General features: G+C 38.3%; 1 protein-coding gene across 1 annotated transcript in view; it reads right to left on the bottom strand.

The window, feature by feature from the left end:
* Window positions 1–1,252: 1,252 nt before the first annotated feature.
* The window catches only part of LOC131166648 (uncharacterized), a 38,867-nt gene continuing 18,678 nt past the window's right edge, over window positions 1,253–21,441 (bottom strand). The window contains exons 7-8 of the mRNA XM_058125227.1: window positions 7,472–7,644; window positions 1,253–1,349 (exon numbers count right to left, since the gene is read on the bottom strand). Of these exons, the coding sequence (XP_057981210.1) occupies window positions 1,253–1,349; window positions 7,472–7,644 (270 nt within the window). The remainder of the gene's footprint in view (window positions 1,350–7,471; window positions 7,645–21,441) is intronic.

The following is a 21,441-nucleotide window of genomic DNA, read 5'->3' as shown; positions in this document are numbered from 1 at the left end:
GTTGCTGAGTATTAAGGTAAAAATTGAGGAGGAAGATAAAACACTGATTCTATTATATTCGCTTCCTAATTCACTTGATACTTTGAAAACCATATTACTGCTAGGTAAGGAGACTCTTACAGTTGATGAAGTGACTATACATTTAACAAAACTATAAATAAAAAATTTTAGTAATTACATTGAAATCTATAAATAAAAAAAATTTTAAAAATACTCTACACATTTAACAAAACTATTGATTTTCCAAATTTTTAATAAGAATCTTTTTTTAAAAAATTATAAAAAACACTAATAGTGACGAATCTCTAAACCATCACTAATACCTCATTATTAGTGACAAATTTTTTAAACCATTGTCGACACCCTAATTTTAACCAAACCATTTTTGAGAAAACTCGGCGTAATCAAAAATTGACTCGAATCCTGAGATCAAGAGGATCCGTTTTGAGTCTCGATATTCTAAATTGAGTCTCAGTGAATTTTGAAGTCCCAAAAAATTTTAATTGAGCCCCGGTGAGTTTCAGTTGAGCCTCGACATTTTAATTGAACCTTGGTGAGTTTCAATCGAGCCTCGGCATTTTAATTGAACCTTGGTGAGTTTCAATCGAGCCTCGGCATTTTAATTGAACCACGGTGAATTTTAATCGAGCCTCGGTATTTTGATTGAGTCTTGCTAAATTTCAAGTGACTCCCGGTATTTTAATTACGTCGAGCCCGAGTCCTCCCAATTTCTGAAAGTCAAGTGTTATTAAATTGAATTTCTCATTTTTGGAATGGTAAAAGTGGCCAACAAAAAAAAAAAAAAATATATATATATATATATATATATATATATAAGAAATTCAACAATAAAAAGTGAAAAAGCATCCACAGGATTAACCGAATCATGCACCACGCACAGGGGGGAATTCTAATCTGTTGAGGAGAGAACATTTTTTTGGTTAAAGATATTTCCTGCATCCTGCCTGCTTTTTGCACACCAAAACGTTCTGCAGACTCCCTATAAGTGCCTTACTCGCACTGTTCACAGGGGTTGGGGAGTAGGGGCGATCTTCTTTTCGCTCTCATTCCCCATCATCATCTCTTCTCTTCCTCTCCATTAACCTCTCTCTGATATCTCTCGCTCCCCCTTTCATCTCTATCCCCCTGCCACCACCACCAAACCACACGTAGATCCGGTCACCATCCATCTCCGGCGGCTCTCACCCACACAGCTACTCGCCATACCAGCAGTCGTCATCACGGCCAACCCCTACTCCTCATGCAAACCCAGTAGCAGCTCCGACACCACCGCACCGCTCACCACTCTCCGACCACCCTCGACCTTGCCTCCCATACCTCCGGCACCACTATCGAAGCACACCACGACCACCAGCAAACACCACTGTGCCAGCAACCGACCACCCTCACAGCAACGAACAAATCTGACCGCACTGTGTGACGCCCCGAACCCGCCAAGAGGGACTCAGGTGTCATGTGTTCCAATCACCTGTATCTGATACCATAATTAACATGCATGCAACGGAACATAAATAAATAGTCTCAAATAAATACCAGAGTTCTACAAAACAACCCAAAACAAACACTACACATCCAGATATTTGTATCTACAATCAGTATTTAAAACATAACCCAATACAAATATATCTGTATATATACCAGTATCTCACAATACCCCCAAAAAAAACTTCCAAATACAATCCCAGCCTAGGCCTTCAATCCCGATCATCAGAAGAACCTGAAAAATTGTTAATCCACTAGAGTGAGACACTTCTCAGTAAGTATCGAATAAATTATAACAGTGTGTGACAAATGAGTTTTAAAATTTATATATCAAATTAAACTGTTTCTCATATAATATCAATAACAACTAAGAAATGTACCATTAATAACATCCCCGACATCTAATATCATACACACATCCAATATGTACAAGTACATAATTTTTATGCAGGCGAAAGTCCCCAAGGATAGAGAAGATTACCCCCCCATACAAGTAGCTTCCCTCTGCTTTGGTACTAAAAACTACCTACCAGAGCACTCACCTTACTCAGTAAGCCCCCAGGTGAAGTATTACCTCGCCGCCAGTATACACATCTTTATTATTTTAAAGGCAAAGGTTTCCGAGGATCGAGATGTCTACTCGCCTATACAAGTAGCATCCCTTTGCACTGATACCAAGAAACTACCTAGCAGAGCACTCTCCTTTCTCATCAAGACCCCAGTAGTATGTTTACCTCGCCGCATGCACACACATGCATTCACAATATGCTATACAATTATTTTTATGCTATAATTAAATTCACATGTGCAAAACACATCCACACAGAAATCATGCATCTTATACTTCATCTTCCAATGACCTCAGTTCGTGACCCACATAGAGCAACTACGTACATGTCATTACATGGCCCACACAAGCACCTACGTACTTTTTTTCTACACGTGGCCCACACAGTCACCACTACCCACACAGGGTACATAACATGGCCTACACAGATGCTACCATCCACACAGGATACATAACATGGCCCACATAGGCACCATTATTGACATAGGATATAACGTAGCCCACACAGGCACCACTACCCACACAAGGTACATAACATGGCCCACACAAACAACACTACCCACACAGGGTACATAACATGGCCCACACATGTGCCACCATCCACACAAGATGCATAACATGGCCCACACAGGCATCATCATCCACACAGGATGCATAACATAGCCCACACAGGATATAACGTGGCCTTCACGGGCACCACTCTAGCTTTCACGACACGTGGCCCACACAGGAACCACTATTCACCAGTATCCAATCCCCATGACCTACCCTTCGTACATCAGTAGAACAAGCTCCTTGACCTACCAATGTCCTACCCCATATAAATGACAATATGACGAGCTCCTCGACCTACCAACATCATATTATGATTTATATATAGGCAATATAACAACTTCCTCATGTCAACGTTATATTGAGATGCATACGAATAACCACACCAATTAATTCACATAGACACATTGATACATTTCCACATAGGAATCCAACAGATCAATTCATTTCCCACACAGTATCCCAACAAATCAATACATTTCCACACAAGAGTCAAACATAACAATTCATTAATCATGTCATAATCATTCCAAACACCCCCATATGCAAACCCAAATACTACAGTAATTCATATTCAATTTATTAGGAAAAATTACTCTCATGTCACACGAATTTAATATTATATGCAATTATCACAAATATAAACCTTAAACAATATCATCATTTTCTAGTACTTAGACGATTCTAAAAATCATATAAATAAATAATAAATTTCATACGCTCATAAATAACTGGTTCACCTTAATAAAATACTGATATAATTTTATTCGCCCTTACCTGATTTCCTGAACATGCCTGCAGGGTTTTCAAAATTATACCCGCAACGCTCACCCGAACTCTGATTCAATCAAATCAACCCCAATAAAATATTATTTTTACCTTTCCTAATTTACATTAATTAAATAACAAATAATTTTTAAATAACTCATTTATCCTAGTTTTGAGGCTATTTCCACAATGACCTCACGAGAAATCTACTCCGCTAGACTTGTAGAGAATCATCCATAAATTCTCATGGTGGTGTCTGATTGCCCATTTGACTTAAAATTTAAGAAAAATTGAGGTAAGAATGAGAATTTGCCTTACCCCAGGAGATATGTCCACATTGCTCTTACGACAAATCCATTTCAGTAGATATGTCGATGGTGGAGAATGGAGTCTAGTAGTATTTTCGGATTTTCAATTGGGCGAGAATCCGCCGCAAAATCGTTGAAAGAGGAGGAGTGGAGATCGTGAGCTAAGAAAGTTTTTTTTCTTTTTGTTTTTCCCTTTCTTTTTCCCTTCTATTCCTCCGTTGTGAACCTTTTTTTTTTTCTTACCTTCTTTTGCCTTCTCCCAGGAAGCTTAGGCACTAAGGTTCCTTTTTTTTTTTTTTTTTTTATTTCCTTTATCATTTACTTTAAACTTTATTATATAATAACTTTATATATACTTTTATATACATATATACATATATATATCTATATATATAATTTATCATTATATGTAATTAAGTATACATATATATATATACCAAAAATCCTCAAATTTCCTAATTTAATTAATTTTCCTAATAATAATTAATTAAACAATAATTTTTTTAATTAATTTTGTTCATTAATTTTTTTTTTTGGGTCGTTACATTCTCCCCTCCTTAAAAGAATTTCGTCCTCGAAATTCGCTAATCAATTATAGAACAATGAATTAATTTAACATTTAAATCTTCAATTAAAACATCAAACAACCAACTTATCTCCAAATCAACTTAACCCTCAAGTTCTAATTCTGAGTTCCAGTCTCTCTGCTCAGAAACATTACCATCAATAGATTTACCGTGGTTTTCTGAAATTGACTGGATTCAGAAACTCACAGAAGTCCATCAAGGGATTTCTGCGTCTAAGCTACGAAACAAAACTCAAAATCTCTTATCAACATCATAATCTACCCATTCTTATCCTTATTCTTATTCGTACCTATACTCTGGTATTAATCAATCTTAAAGTCTATAGAATCTATAACCTAATGCTCTGATACTACAATGTGACGCCCCGAAACCGCCAAGTGGGACTCAGGTGCCACGTGTTCCAATCACCTATAACTAATACCATAATTAACATGTACACAACAGAACATAAATAAATAACCTCAAATAAATACCATAGTTCTATATAATAACCCAAAACAAACACTACACATCTAGATATTTGTATCTACAATTAGTATTTAAAACATAACCCAGTACAAATATATCTGTATATATACCAGTATCTCACAATACCCCAAAAAGAAACTACCAAATACAATCTCAGCCTAGGCCCTTAAACTTGATCTCCAGAAGAACCTGAAAAATTGTTAATCCACTAGAGTGAGACACTTCTCAGTAAGTATCGAATAAATTATAACAGTGTGTGACAAATGAGTTTTAAAATTTATATATCAAATTAAACTGCTTCTCATATAATATCAATAACAACCGAGAAAATGTACCATTAATAACATCCCCGACATCTAATATCATACACACATCCAATATGTACAAGTACATAATTTTTATGCAAACGAAAGTTCCCAAGGATAGGGAAGATTATCCGCCCATACAAGTAGTATCCTTCTGCTCTGGTACCAAAAACTACCTACTAGAGCACTCACTTTATTTAGTAAGCCCCAAGGTGAAGTATTACCTCACTGCCAGTATACAAATCTTTATTATTTTAAAGGCAAAGGTTTCCGAGGATCGAGATGTCTACCTGCCCATACAAGTAGCATCACATTGCACTGATACCAAGAAACTACCTACGATAGCACTCGCCTTTCTCAGCAAGCCCTCGGTGGTATGTTTAGCTCGCCGCATGCACACACATGCATTCACAATATGTTATACCATTATTTTTATGTTATAATTAAATTCACATGTGCACAACATATCCATACAGGAATCATGCATCTCATACTTTATCTTCCAATGTCCTCAGTTTGTGACTCACACAGAGCAACTACGTACATGTCAGTACGTGGCCCACATAGGCACCTACGTACTTCTTATTTACACATGGCTCACACAGGAACCACTACCCACACAAGGTACATAACATGGCCCACACAGGCGCTATCATCCACACAGGATACATAACATGACCCACACATGCACCATTGTCGACACAGGATATAACGTAGCCCGCACAGGCACCACTACCCACACTGGCACCATTATCGACACAAGATATAACGTAGCCCATACAAGCACCACTACCCACACAGGGTACATAACATGACCCACATAGGCGTCACCATCCACACAGGATATAACGTGGCCCACACGGGCACTACTACCCACACAAGGTACATAACATGGCCCACACAGGTGCCACCATCCACATAGGATGCATAACATGGCCCATACAGGCGCCATCATCCACACAGGATGCATAACATGGCCCACATAGGCGTCATTATCCACACAGGATATAACGTGGCCCACACAGGCACCACTCCAGCGTCTACGACACGTGGCCAGCACAGGCACCACTATTCACGAGTATCCAATCCCTATGACCTACCCGTCGTACATCAGTAGAACAAGCTCCTCGACCTACCAATGTCCTACCCTATATAAATGACAATATGATGAGCTCCTCGACCTACCAACGTTATATCATGATTTATATCTAGGCAATATAACAAACTCCTCATATCAACGTTATATTGAGATGCATATGAATAACCACACCAATTAATTCACACAGACGCATCAATACATTTCCATATAGGAATCCAACAGATCAATTCATTTCCCACACAATATCCCAACAGATCAATACATTTCCACACAAGAGTTAAACATAACAATTCATTAATCATGTCATAATCATTTCAAACACCCCCACATGCAAACTCAAATACCACAGTAATTCATATTCAATTTAGTAGGAAAAATTACTCCCATGTCACATGAATTTAATATCATATGCAATTATCACAAATATAAACCTTAAACAATATCATCATTTTCTAGTACTCAGACGGTTCTAAAATCATATAAATAAATAATAAATTTCATGCACTCGTAAATAACTAGTTCACTTTAATAAAATACTGATATAATTTTATTTCCCCTTACCTGATTTCCTGAACCACGCCTGCAGGGTTCCCAAAACTATACCTATGGCGCTCACCCGAACCCTGATTCAATCAAATCAACCCCAATAAAATATTATTTTTACCTTTCCTAATTTACATTAATTAAATAACAATTAATTTTTAAATAATTCATTTATTCTAGTTTTAGGGCTATTTCCATAACGACCCCACGAGAAATCTGTTTCGCTAAACTTGTAGAAAATCATTCTTAGATTCTCATGGTGGTGTCTGATCGCCCATTTGACTTAAAATTTTAAAAAAATTGAGGTAAGAATGAGAATTTATCTTACTCCAGAAGATATGTCTACGTTGTTCATACGACAAATTCACTTCGGTAGATATGTCGGTGGCGGAGAATGAAATCTAGTGGTATTTTCGAATTTTCAATTGGGCGATAATTCGCCGCGAAATCATAGAGAGAGGAGGAGTGGCGAGCGTGAGCTGAGAGAGTTTTTTTTTTTTTTTTCCTTTCTTTTTCCCTTCTGTTCCTCCGTTGTGAACCTTTTTTTTTTTTCTTACCTTCTTTTGCCTTCTAAGATTCCTTTTTTTTTTCTTTCCTTTATCATTTACTTTAAACTTTATTATATATATATATATATATATATATACACCCAAAATCCTCAAATTTCCTAATTTAATTAATTTTCTTAATAATAATTAATTAATGAATTAAAAAATAATTTTTTTAATTAATTTTTTTTTTTTTTTGGTCGTTGCACAGTGCCTCTCTACCTCTCCTCACCATCATCACCATTCCCGGCAGCTCCCACGCTCCACGCCATTACCGTCGTCCACTTCGAGGAGAACGAGCACTGCACCTCATTGTCATCGCCACCATCGTGGTCACAGTCACCATTGCCGTCGTCTTTAACACTTGTAGATGATGTGTGGTTTTCTGTTTGTTTCTGAGACTTGCCCACACTTTATGGGTGTCGATTTTTAAAGTCGCTGCAGCGTGCACGCATGCCCCCTTCTGCGCCATTTGCAATGCTCCTTGCTTGTAGGACTCTCTGACTCCCCTGCCCTCGCTCTGCTCTCGGCCTTTCTCTAATCTTCCGTTCTTCGTGAGAATCCACCCAAAACTGCTGTCCACATTTCACGGATCTGGTCTTCTGGGCTCGGTCTGGGGTTGTTTCACTGTAACAACCATGATGAGAGTGAAATGATTCGGCTGGCCTTCGGCCCTGACAATATGATCCATTCTTCGATTAACAAAGCCAAAACCGAGCGCAGGTTGTCGTCCAAACTTGCAGTTTCTGCCCCGTTACCAGGGCTTTGACACTCGTGTCCTCGCTATTCATCTTCCTGTCTCTCGTTCTGATTGAGCATCAATATCTCCGAGTGAGTTCTGATTTCTTGTCTGTTCTTCACTTTGTTTGCTTGTTGTTTTTCATGGAAATATATGCATTGTTGGTGTTGATTCGAGTTAAAGGTATCATACGGACTAATTGATGTGATCCTTCGCCGCTGAGGCTTCCGGGATGCTGGCATGGTCAGATCTCTGTCAATTGTTATGCATTTCCAGATTTGGCGAAGGTTGTAGGGCCTCCTTCAGTTTGTTCCTGTTGTGTATGTACTCAAGACTTGGGAATTTTTCCAATGCATGCAACCTGCTTGATAAAATGCCCAAACCAAACTCGTTTAGTCATGATTTTCCCAGTGTCTGGTATTTTGAGTATTTGTGCTTGTTCGGGTTTATTAGAATTGTTGCATCGGGTTTTTAATGTGTTGGCTCTTGATTGGTTTGGGGGATGAATAGTATAGTTTACCATGCTTTTGTTGATGTTTTTGGGAATATGTTTCATATGCACTAATAATGCGGGAATTTGTTTGATGCGTGCAAGCTATTTGATGAAATGGCGGAGAGAGATATCGAGTTGTGGGATTTGGGTTTGACATCGCTTGCACACCTCCACACACTTACTTAGTTACACACTCACATGCATACATGCACGCACGCACACCTCCACACACTCATTTAGTTACACACTCACATACTCACATGCACGCACACACACCTCCACACACTCGCATACACATACACCCACATCTACATACATGCATATACGTGCGTGCCACTTCACACACACACACACACTCATGCGTGTACTCATTCATACATGTATGTGCATATTCATGCGTCGGTGTCATTGTTCATTCATGCATGTAGGCACGTGCACATGCTCATTCTTGCACGTACTCATTCATACACGTGCACATCATTCACGCATGTACACATTCATACATATGCACATCATGCATGCACACACATTCGTGCACGTGCTCATTCATACATGCACACGCCTTCATGCACATACATTCATACACGTGCACATCCATGCATGCACACATTCATGCACATACCCAATCATGCATGCACACACATTCATGCACATGCTCATTCATGCATGCACGCACATACATGCACGTTCACACATCCATGCATTCATGCATATGCACACACACGCATTCATGCACGTGCTCATTCATGCATGCACGCACATTCATGCATGATGCGAATCTCAATCGACACGTGTTGAGACCCAACAACCAATATTGGAATGCTTGCCCAAGAAAGCTAAAATTCAAATTTTTGAATAGATATGAATGGTAGACCTCGACCCGTTGTTTAGTGCGAAAACACGAACCTTGGTATAAGGAAGACGCCACAAACGGTGGTGGAAAGCCATTTGATAAGTCGTTGGTGAATGCCACGGGAAATCCCAATAAGTTCGAAAGTTCTTCAAAAGAACCAAGAAAAAACAAAGCCTCAAAGCCTCACATTTTTATTCCCCTCTCTTCAATCTTACAATGGTGAGATATATATAGCTAGTATGGGAGACAAGGACATTAAACACTTAACAATTCCCACACAAACATGGGAGACAAGAACATTAAATACGTAGCAATTCCCATATAAACATGGGAGACAAGGACATTAAATATACCAACTTACTAGACACATTAATAACTCTCACAACTTACTAAAAACCTATGCAAGCTAAGTTGCCTTGCAATACACCATTATGTCAAATCTCATATTTGAATTAGCACACAATTATTAATAAGGAGATTAAAGCCATTAAGCAGGATTAGCTCCATCACAAACTTGAATTAAGTTTAGTAGGTCTTCATCTTTCTTTGGGCCATGCTTGGAGTGCCCCATTTTTGAATAAGCCCAAATATCTTGAATCAACCCGTGAAGTATTTCTTTGATCTTCTTGGATCTCGCTCTGATGATAGGCCCAACTGAAACATATAATGGATCCTTCTATGGTGCTTATTGATTCTCATCAATGCACATGCTCATCAATGCATACACATGGTCATCCATTCATGCTCACACATGCATCATGCATCATTCATGCAATCATACATGCGTCTCAACACACACAGCCCATGCGTAAGGCAACGCGTGTTGACTCATGGTCCCGACCAAGACCTTAAACTGGTTTTCCCCCGGATCGGTCAATGCTCAACAGGCTCCTCTCCCGAATCAGTTCACGCCGGTTTTCTCCATTTCACTTGTATAATATTATTTAGATATTCAAAAAATTCACAAAAATCACAAAATTCTCAGAATAATCCCAAAAAATATTTTCATACTTTGATTTCCATGGTTTTTTATTTATGTTATTTTAAAATGCAGGAAAAATATTGAAAAATCACAAAGAATCACAAAAATGTTTTCACGCTTAGAAAAATCACAACAACATTTTTAAGCCCAGAAAATCATTTTCATCTCGAACAAACTTCAAAAACCTCCCGGAATAGTATTTTCCTACTTGGAAAAACCTATGGATTTCAAAACCCCCGGGAGCGTATTTTGTACCTTATTTTCTTGATTTACCTTCCCGATGATTGCAACCAAGGGCATGGACTCTTCGGAGTATTGGATTGCCCTGGTTCTGAGGGAATACCTATATAGTATTTTCATTCTTTTGATTTTTGAAAAGGAGTAATTTTGACAAGCTTAATAGATTTATTTTGGGATAATTTTTTATTGATCTGGTACCATTCGTAAGAACGGGCGTGTAGGGGGTGCTAATACCTTCCCCTCGGGTAACCGTACTCCTGAGCCCGACTCTGGTGATGCAAACCAATTCTACCCCTAACGGGATAGCAATCATGTGTTCTAACCGTACTTCAAAAGGTTAGTAGTGACTCCATCACACATTGTTTTCCACGGAAATCACATTTTCAAAATCACACGACCATTCTTCGTAGTTCGCAGCCTCACTCATTTTTCCAGAGAGTGGTTTTCTTTAGCAAGGTCCGGGACGTCGCAACAACCGTCACTAATATTGTTAACTAAATTTTTTTTTATTTTTTAAATAAAAACACTAATAATAACAAATCCCTAAACTGTCACTAATACCCCATTATTACTGACGAATTTTCCAAACCGTCACTAATATTGTTAACTAAATTTTTTTTTGATATTTTTTTTTTAAAAAAAAAACACTAATAGTGACAAATTCCTAAATTGTCACTAATACCCTATAATTAGTGGCAAATTTTCCAAACCGTCACTAATATTGTTGGCTTTATAAGGCCTAACATCCTGTTTTAATGCTAACAAACAAGTAGAACTTAACATGTTTCGTTTAGTGATATCTTTTTAGGACTCAATGATGAATGCAAGGTTAAAAAATTCATGAAAGCTTATGTTTCAAAGAATGATGCTTATATCAAGCTTAAGGCATGGATTAAAACTTGAAGATTATGAGAGCATTGATATTAAAGAAAAAGCTTCAAGAATAAAAGTTCAAGTGATCAACATGAAAAGCTCAAGTGATCAACATGGAAAACTCAAATATCAATGGAGCTCAATATATGAATTAGTGATGAAAGCTCACATCAAATTCAGGATCATTGAAGTTCAGCAATAAAGAGAACTCAAAGCAAAGAAGAATCAAATGAGTCTTTAGGACAAGCTTTATAAGTACTTAAAATATGATTCAAGTATGATTCTTCATTTTGAAGCTTATTAGGCAAACAAGACTTAAAGACCTTAGTTTTAAGTCTTGGAACAAATTTTTTAATGAAAAACAAATTGAGATTTCAAGTCTAAATAAACAAAGTAGAGAGAAATCAAAAATGTCTTGAAATGAGAAGTAAGTGTTTGCCGGGTGACTGACTACACATGGGCAGTCAACTACCATGTTAAAAGATCTTTAATAAGAAGATAGTAGCTTGACAGACGACTGTCTAGTGCTTGACAGACGACTGTCAAGGTAAAATGATACGACTGTGTGTGTTTTGCCAGTCGTCTAACACTCTTCTAAATGTTTTAAGAAAATCAGGTTGTTTAGTGCTAGGCGCATGACTGTTTGCTAACAGGCGACTGCCACCTTAATGGTTATACATTTTTAACATGAAAAACAATAATAGCTGACTGCCAGGGTTCTCACAGTCATCTGTCATGCGGAAAATTTCAAAATACTCAACGGACATAATTTTGAATTTTTAATTACTTGAGGCTCAAACTAATTTAAAACTTGGACCTTACTCCAAGTGAACTTGGGGAACAAGCTAGATACTTTTCTAAATCTATAAATACCCTCAAGTTACATTAATTTGAAAACCAAGAATTCAATTCAGCAATCAAATTTCTCTCAAGCATTCTGAAATTCTAAAAGCTCTCTATTGCTTACATCTTGCACGAAGTCTACTGAAGTCTTTCTGATTTTTACACTGATATTGTGCTTCAACTATCAATTCTTTCATCAATAGAAAGAATCATATGGTGAAAAATTTCTAGAGATTCAATCTGAATTTCGTATTGTGAATTTTATTGAACTATATAGTTTTAAATTGTACTAATCAGCTCTTTGAGGAGCAATTCTTTATACAGAAATATTTGATTTGTATCTTGTAGATTGACGATTCCAATGATTGTTTGGATCATTGGCTAAGTAAGGGCATATTGCTTAGAGAGGCGAGCTCTAGCCAAATTAAGGAGTGACCGAATGAGGGTACATCGTTTGGAGAAGGCGGGCTCTAGCCTTAACAAAGGAGTGCTGTAATCGATTTTGTTCCACCTGGTAAAGGAACTACAATAGTGAATCCTTTGGTGGTTTGCCAAGGGCGAGGACGTAGGCTGTGTTGAAGCCAAACCTCTTAAAACCTTGTGTTCCTCTCTATTTCTTCCCTACTCTTTATTTGTCAGCAAAGTTTATAAAATTGCGTGGATGCTTTATAAAACTCTGAATTCTAAGTGTTTGGTTGTTAAATAGATCGAAAAATAACTTGTTTTGGTTTGATCAGCATTGATTGTGGAAACCGAAAGGGACTACGTTAGTTGATCATCCTTAACTTATTAAACTGAAAGTTTATTTGAAAGCTGAACATTGGGAAGAAGTGTGTTTTTGAATTTTGACATGGCTTATGCATATTCAGCAAGCTTTACATGTTGATACAGGGCTATTGTTACAAGAATAACGTGGTTGGTTATTTTGTTTTGGTTGTGGTTGATTTGAATTAATCTCGTGATTGTGTTTTGAGGTGTGCTTATTGCTAAAACAAAGAAGTATTAAAAAGGAAAATAAAATTTTAAAAAACCCAATTCACCCCCCCTCTTGGAACTACACCTTGTTTTTCAATTGGTATGAGAGAGGGGTTTTAGCAAATCTTAATTAGTAGCTAAAAAAACATCGAAATGTCTCACTTAGGCGTAGCTCCCTTTGGAGAGGGACAATCTTCAACCCGGCCACCCATTTTTTGTGGTTTGAACTATACTTTTTCGAAACAACATATGAGAATATATCTTTAAACTATGAATTGGAAAGCTTAGGAGGTTTTCACGAATGGAGACCTAATTCCCTTTAAACTAGTCGATGGAAAACAAGTTTCCAAGAAGAAAAATGATATGACAGACTTAGATCATAAGATGTTGCAAGTTAACTCTAGTGCTATGAATGTCTTATATTGTGCTTTAGATGCCAATGAATTTAAAAGAGTAATGACTTGCAAATCAGTTAAGGAAATATGGGAGAAGCTAAAAGTTACTTATGAAAGCACTATAGATGTTAGGGATAATAGGATTCATATGCTTACAAGTGAATATGAAACTTTTAGGATGAACCCGAATGAATGCATAACTAATATGTTCATTAGGCTAACTCACATAATAAATTCTCTAAATGCACTAGAAAAAACCTACACTACTTATGAGATGATAAGGAAAATTCTTAAAGGGCTGCCACCTAAATGGGAACCAAAAGCTACTGTCATAACAGAAGGTACAAATTTGAAAAACACTTCCTTAGATGAACTTATAGGTTCTCTCCTCACATACGAAATGGCAATGAATGAAAAGAGTGAAAAAGCCAAAGCCCAAGAATCATTAACCTTTAAAACCTCAAAAGAAAACTCTAGTAGTGAAGAAGAAATGGATGAAGATGAACTAGCCTTCATATCTAAGAAACTTGCAAAAATCCTAGAAGGAAAAACAAATTTAAAAGAAAAAACCAAGACTATGAATCAGAAGAATAAGATATTAGCACCAAGAAATCAAAGAATAAAACTCCCACATGCTATAATTGTAACAAAGTTGGACATATAAAACTGGAATGTCCATTACTAAAGAAAGAGTCCAAGAAGAAAAACAAAAAAGTTATGAAGGCCACTACTTGGGACAACATGAGTACAAGTAGATCGGAAAATGAATCAAGTGACCTAGAGGTTGCCTATACATGCTTTATGGCTTGGGACAATGAAGAAAGCTCCTCATCTAAATCTTTAAATAATTATTGTAGTGATGAATCCAATGATGAGTGTATGTCATCTTATGATGAATTAAAAAATGATTTATTCAAAGTTCAAAAGATGCTAATTAAAGTAACTAAACAAAACACATCATTGAAAAACAAGAATGAAGGTACAATAAAAGAGTTAGAATCTCTTAGAACTGCTGAAAAGGAAAAGGATTCAAGAATCAAGAAAATAGAAAGTAAGAATGAAGTTATGACAAAGGAGTTAGAATATAAAAAAATTGCTAAAAAAGAAAAGGACTTGAAAATCAATGATTTAGAAAGCAAGAATGAAAAAACTGATAGAAGACCTTTGATCCCTATCCTCTACGGTATATGAGAAATATATATATATATATATATTTCTGAATTAAAGGATAAAATAAGAAAATTATCTCAAGAAATAGAGAAATCACTAATGAAGGTTGACGACAAGAAAGAGATAGAGATAAATGATCTCAAAAATCAAATTGAAGATAAAGAAAAGATCATTTATAACTTTACAAATGGAAAAGCAAACTTTGGCAAAATGATAGGCTCAAAAAGGATGACATTTAACAAAGAGGGTATTGGATTTAATAGGGTTGAAAATAAAAAGAAAAAGAATATTTACATGGGTTATTTTTCAAAAACATCCAAAGATTATGCTAGCACAACGTCAAATGCCTACACTAACATCATATGCTATCAATGTAAGAAAAAAAGGCATATAAAGTTTGAATGTTCATTTAAAAGAAAGGGTGTGAAGACTAAACAAGTATAGAGAGTAAAAAAAACATTATTTGTAACGACCCGAAGAATAATGGTATTTAAATAAAAAAAAATGGGAAATGGAAACCGAAAACAGAAGGAGGCATTCGACAACATTGCATTTTGGAAAGGATAAATCCTGAGGAATCTTTCAGCTCCTCGTCGACGAATACAGGGGACTCGTCGACGAGGGTATAACAGGAGCTTGTCGATGAGGGTTGGAGTTCATCGGCGAACTTTCTACAGGACTCGTCGATGAGGTGACGTGGCTCGTCGACGAGGAAATACCGGGGGGATGACTTTGGGGTTTCTGAATTTCGTCGATAAAGGGGAGAGTTCATCGACGAATTTTCTATTGACCTCGTCGACGAAGGCCACAGTTTAAATAGGCCTTAAGTTCATTTTTGGCCGAAATTTTTTGCGCAGAGCTTCCTTCTCTCTTACCCCACGATTCCTCCTCCTTCTCTCTTCTATTTGGGGCCAAATTTCCATCAGTTCGATGATCTGAAGTCACCATGACGCTCTTGGAAAAGTTCTCTACAAGTTTGTCGGAGTGGATCGTCGGTGGGGCTGAGTTGGAAACTATCCCAAATCCAGGGTAAGGTTTTCTACTCAATATTTGGATTTTTTGCAGTTGTAGAAAGTGTTATACGCTTAAAAATACTGAACTTTAGTTCTGGAAAATTCCATTTTCAAGGTGTTGAACGGGGACCGTTGTGGGTGCGGGACAGATTTTCTTAGGGGCTTTTCAGGAATCAGGTAAGGGGATAAACTAAGCTAATTTTTTTTAAAAAATGTATGTATATATAGCATTTGATTTCAGGAAAGTAAATATGTTCATATATATATATGATTTATATTTGGGAAAATACTGTTGAAAATGATGGTATGTTGAATATATGAAAAACTTGTTTAGTGTGGCATGAGTAGAAATAGTTATGAAATACTGTTTTTTGGAAATGTAATTATGATACGGATTTTTATAATGGAAAAACTGGCATACGGGCTGAGATTTTTATATATTTTTTCAGCATACGGACCGTGCTATGTGTATGATTTGCCAACGTACGAGCTGAGCTATGGATATATTTTGCCGACGTACGGGTCGTGCTATGGATGTGATTTGCCAACGTACGGGCTGACCTATGTATATGATTTGCCGGCATACGGGCCGAGCTATGGATGTGATTTGCCACCGTATGGGTTGTGCTATGATATGATTTTCCGATGTATGAGCCGAGCTATGATAAAATGTGTAATACCGGCGTACGGACCGATGATTTTTCATGATATACGTATATATGCAAAATGATATGATTGATCTGATAATTAATGATATAAGATATCTATGTATCACAGTTTCAATATATGTTATATGATATCAGAACCTGGTTGGCTTGGTCTAGGCTAGCACTTGCACGGTACCGTTGTTATGTGTCCATGGTCTTCATGATCGTGATATTTGTGTTAACGCCGCTGTACGGAGTGGTGTAAGATTGGATGGTCGATGTGGTTTTTAAGAAGTATGTGAATGCCCCTAGTGTACGGATCAAGTTTGGCAGACCCATCAAACTTACAAACTGTACTTTTGACTTGGCAGTGGTCGGCCAACCATTGTCAGGTCCCGCCTTCGGGCCACACAACCCAGTTATGTGAGGGTAATACATGACAACAGCCTGCTAACCTACCAGGAATGTTTTCGTATTATATTTTATAAGATGAAATATGATTATGAAAATGCAGTATGTTTTACCATGTTATGATGATATATATATATATATATATATATGTTTTTCCAAATATGACATAACATTTGTTAAATATGTTTCTATACGATATATGTATAACACGGAATACTCATATTGCCACACACTAGTATTAGTGTATTTCCCTTACTGAGAGATGTCTCACCCCGAATTTTGTAAATATTTTAGGAGCCCCTGATAGAAGAGCGGGTAAAGCCCTGCTGATCTAGTACGGTAGATCTGCCCTTCTAGAAGGGTAAGTATTTGATAGGGTCAGATGTATTTTGTGAAAATAACCCTAAGACATCTTTTTTGGTTGAGTGTTGTGTACATATATTTACAGTGATTATAGTAACTCTAGTATTGTGATGTATGGTATAATGAGATGTATATGATTGTATGTTTTCTGCTGCTTAGGCTTCCATTTTGTTTCTGATGTATCCCTGGTGCCCATAGGTCTAGGTAGATTATGATCTGCTGAGATTTGTGATATTGATTTTTCTTATATTTTGAAAAAAAAATATTTGGAAATTAAGCAGGTCGTCACAGTGTAGTATCAGTGCCTAGGTTGCTAGGTTCTATAGACTTTAGAATGCAGAGGAAACAATACTAGAGTTTAGGAAATGATTTAAGGTTGTTCTACAGTCTAGAGGCAAAACTTCCGTGGTAGTTTCTGTGTTTTTCCTCAGGTGACGATTTCAGGAAAACCACAGTAAGCTATTATCGGGTTGTGTTCCTAGAATGTAGGACTGGGGATTAGAAATAAGTTAGAAATGTTGAGATAAATGGTGAGGATAGGTGGGTAAATTATGAGGATAGAATTTCTAAGTTGTGTTTGTTGTTTCCAGGATGGATCCAAGAGGAAGTAATGCCCATGCGAGTGGCAGTGATGGAGCAGGACCATCAGATGCAGTTGGGACCAACTTTGACGCGGTATTACATAGCGTGGCTCGGCAGGTTATGGCTAAGATCGCTAGGAGCTCGAGGGAGCAGGGTGGTCCATCTGCAGGACATGGGTAGACCATAGAGAAATTTACGAAAATGAATCCTCCGGCGTTCTCAGGTGGAGTTGATCCTGCAGCCGTTGAGAACTGGATGATGGAGACCAAGAAAATCTTTGTTGTACTGCAGTGTACTGAGGAACAGAGGGTCCTCTTTGCCACCTATAGATTGACAGGAGAGGCTGAAAGGTGGTGGACTGCGGTGAGACTGCTGAAGCAGCAGAGGGTGACTCCGATAGCTATGACATGGGACCGGTTTAAAGAATTATTTTTTGATAGATATTTTCCAGCTACTGTCAGGGAGGCTAAGGTAGAAGAGTTCCTGAGTCTGAAGCAGGGACAGCTATCCGTCCAACAGTATGCATCACGTTTCATTGAGCTCTCTCATTTCGCCCCATATATTGTTCCTGAAGAAGTAAAGAAGGTAAGGTAGTTTAAGAGAGGCTTGAGGTGGAGTATATTCAAGCAGATGGTGGTACTGTGGATCCAAGACTTTGCTAAGTTGGTCGACAAGGCAACTTTGGCAGAGATTGGTAAGCGTCTCGATGCAGAGGAGTAAGGACAGAGGAAGAAATCTGCATCTACGGGCTACCTGTAGGGTCATAGGCCGGGTCAGTGGAGGAAAGGAAACAATGGCAGAGGGCGGAGGTAGGAGACGGGAGGAAGTGAGGTGCAGACAGGGTAGGGTCCTTCAGTCTGTCAGACCTATGGTAGGAGGCACTAGGGAGAGTGTCGAGCTAGTGGTGTGGTGTGCTATCACTACGGTAGATCGAGGCATATGGTGCGAGACTGACCTACCCCACCAGATGTAGTTCCAGCTCCCAGACCATACCGGGGAGGTTACCAGGCGCCATGTGGGGGCCAGCAGAGAAATATGGCTCCAGCTAGGGTGTTTACTTTGACGTCGGGTGAGGCTGAGATGGCCGGTGACATGGTGACAGGTATGGTTATTATGCTTTCTTTTAAAGTTATTGCATTGTTTGATTCAGGAGCTACACACTTGTTCGTTTCTTCGGGGTGTTAAATTATGTGGGGTTGAAACACAACCATTAGATGTTGAATTGCTAGTATCTACACCGACTGGGTTAGCAGTGAGGTGTAGTAAGGTGCTCCGAGGTTGTCCAGTTGATATTCAAGAAAGACTTTGTCTGCTGATTTGATAGTGCTAGATATGCACGGGTTTGATGTTATATTTGGCATGGATTGGCTAGCAGCTAATTTTGCCAACACAAATTGTCGAGCACGAGAAGTAATATTCAGATCTCCGGGGGAAGCAGAATTCAAGTTTGTAGGGTTGCGAGTGCAATCCCCGCCTCAGCTAGTTTCAACTATTCAGGCCAGAAGACTACTGCTGAGTGGTTGTCAGGGGTTTGTGGCTGTTGTGAAGGAGATGTCAGAGAATGAATTGAAACTTATTAGCACGTTTGTAGTAAAGGAGTTTACAGATGTTTCCCAGACGAGTTACCAGGCTTGCCACCCTATCGTGAGGTAGATTTCCCTATTGATCTACCTTCCGGTATAGCGTCGATTTATAAAGTACCTTATCAGATGGCACCAGAAGAATTGGCAGAATTGAAGAATCAATTGCAAGATCTACTTGATAATGGCTTCATACGACCCAGTGTATCTCCATGGGGAGCTCTAGTTTTTATTTGTGAAGAAGAAAGATGGGACTATGAGGATGTGTATAGACTATAGGGAGATTAATAAAGTGACAATCAAGAACAAGTATCCTCTATCTCGTATCGACGATTTGTTTGACCAGCTCCAGGGTACACGGGTGTATTCGAAAATTGACCTCAGATCCGGCTACCATTAGGTAAAAGTGAAACCAAAAGACGTCTCGAAGACGGCCTTTGGGACCAGGTACGGGTAATGTTTCTTATTATGCCGTTTGGTTTGACGAATGCTCTTGCGGTATTTATGGACTTGAAGAATAGAGTCTTCCACTAATGCCTAGACCAGTTTGTTGTTGTTTTTATTGATGATGTACTGGTTTATTCGAGGAGCTATAAGGAGCATGAGACGCACTTGAGGTAGGTTTTTCAAACACTTTGGGAAAATAAGTTGTATGCCAAGTTTAGTAAATGTGAATTCTGGATTGAGAAGGTCGTGTTCTTCGGGCATGTTGTATCTGGAGACGATATTTTTGTGGATCCTAGCAAGATTGAGGTGGTAGTAAATTGGGCTAGACCGAGAAATGTCCAGGAGATCAGGAGTTTCTTGGGGCTAACTGGCTATTACTGCTGTTTCATTGAGGGATTCTCAGCTTTGTCAGGACCTTTGACACCACTGACGAGGAAGAATGTCATATTTGAGTGGGACGACAACTATAAGCAGAATTTTCAAGAACTAAAGTAAAGATTAGTCACAGCACCAGTATTGGTTATCTTATCAAGGGGTGAGGGGTATGTCATTTACAATGATGCGTCCTTGAAGGGACTTGGCTGTGTATTGATGCAGCATGGTAGGGTAGTGGCGTATGCGTCCAGGTAGTTGAAGGAATATGAAAAGAACTACCCTACATATGATCTTGAATTGGCTGCAGTGGTACACGCATTGAAAATTTGGAGGCATTACCTGTACGGTGAGCAGTGTGAGATTTTCTCCAAGCACAAGAGCTTAAAGTATTTCTTCACGCAGAAGGAACTGAATATGAGGCAGACAAAGTGGTTGGAATTAATTAAAGATTTTGATTGTACCATCAGTTATCACCTAGGGAAAGCAAACGTGATAGTTGATGCATTGAGTAAGAAATCCAGGGAACCAGTGTTGGCGGCTATGGATATCCAGCATCCGATCATGATGGATCTGGAGAAACTCGGTATAGAGTTGGTAGAGGGTGATCCTTTGGTGTGTATTTCTAGTTTAGTAGTACAGCCTACTTTGCAAGAAAGAATTAAAGCCACTCAAAAGGAAGACCTAAAATTAGCAGAGTTGATGGATAGAGTGCAGAATGGTCAGAGGGAGGAATTCAATATTGCAGATGACAGAGCTTTGCGGTTCCGTTCCAGATTATGTGTTCCTGCCAATACAGAAATTAGAAAGACTATCTTAGAGGAGGATCACAAATCTTTGTATACAGTTCATCTCGGTAGTACGAAGATGTACAAAGATCTGCGAGAGTTGTACTAGTGGAGTGGTATGAAGAGAGAGATCGCCAAGTATGTGGCTCAGTGTTTGACGTGCTAACAGGTAAAGGCTGAGCACCAGAGGCCAATAGGGCAGTTGCAGCTGTTATTTATCCTAAAGTGGAAGTGGGATCATATATCTATGGACTTCGTGTTAGGACTGCCGACGACGTTACATGGACAGAATGCCATTTGGGTGATTGTTGACCGTTTGACTGAGACCGCCCACTTTATACCTATCAAGATCAGTTGCTCCCTTAACCATTTAGCAGAGATCTACATTTAGAAGATAGTTCATTCTCATAGGGTGCCAGTATCGAT

The sequence above is a fragment of the Malania oleifera genome, chromosome 10 (genome assembly GCF_029873635.1).
Source record: "Malania oleifera isolate guangnan ecotype guangnan chromosome 10, ASM2987363v1, whole genome shotgun sequence".
NCBI classification, from domain to species: domain Eukaryota; kingdom Viridiplantae; phylum Streptophyta; class Magnoliopsida; order Santalales; family Ximeniaceae; genus Malania; species Malania oleifera.
This window is presented reverse-complemented; position numbering and strand designations above follow the sequence as displayed.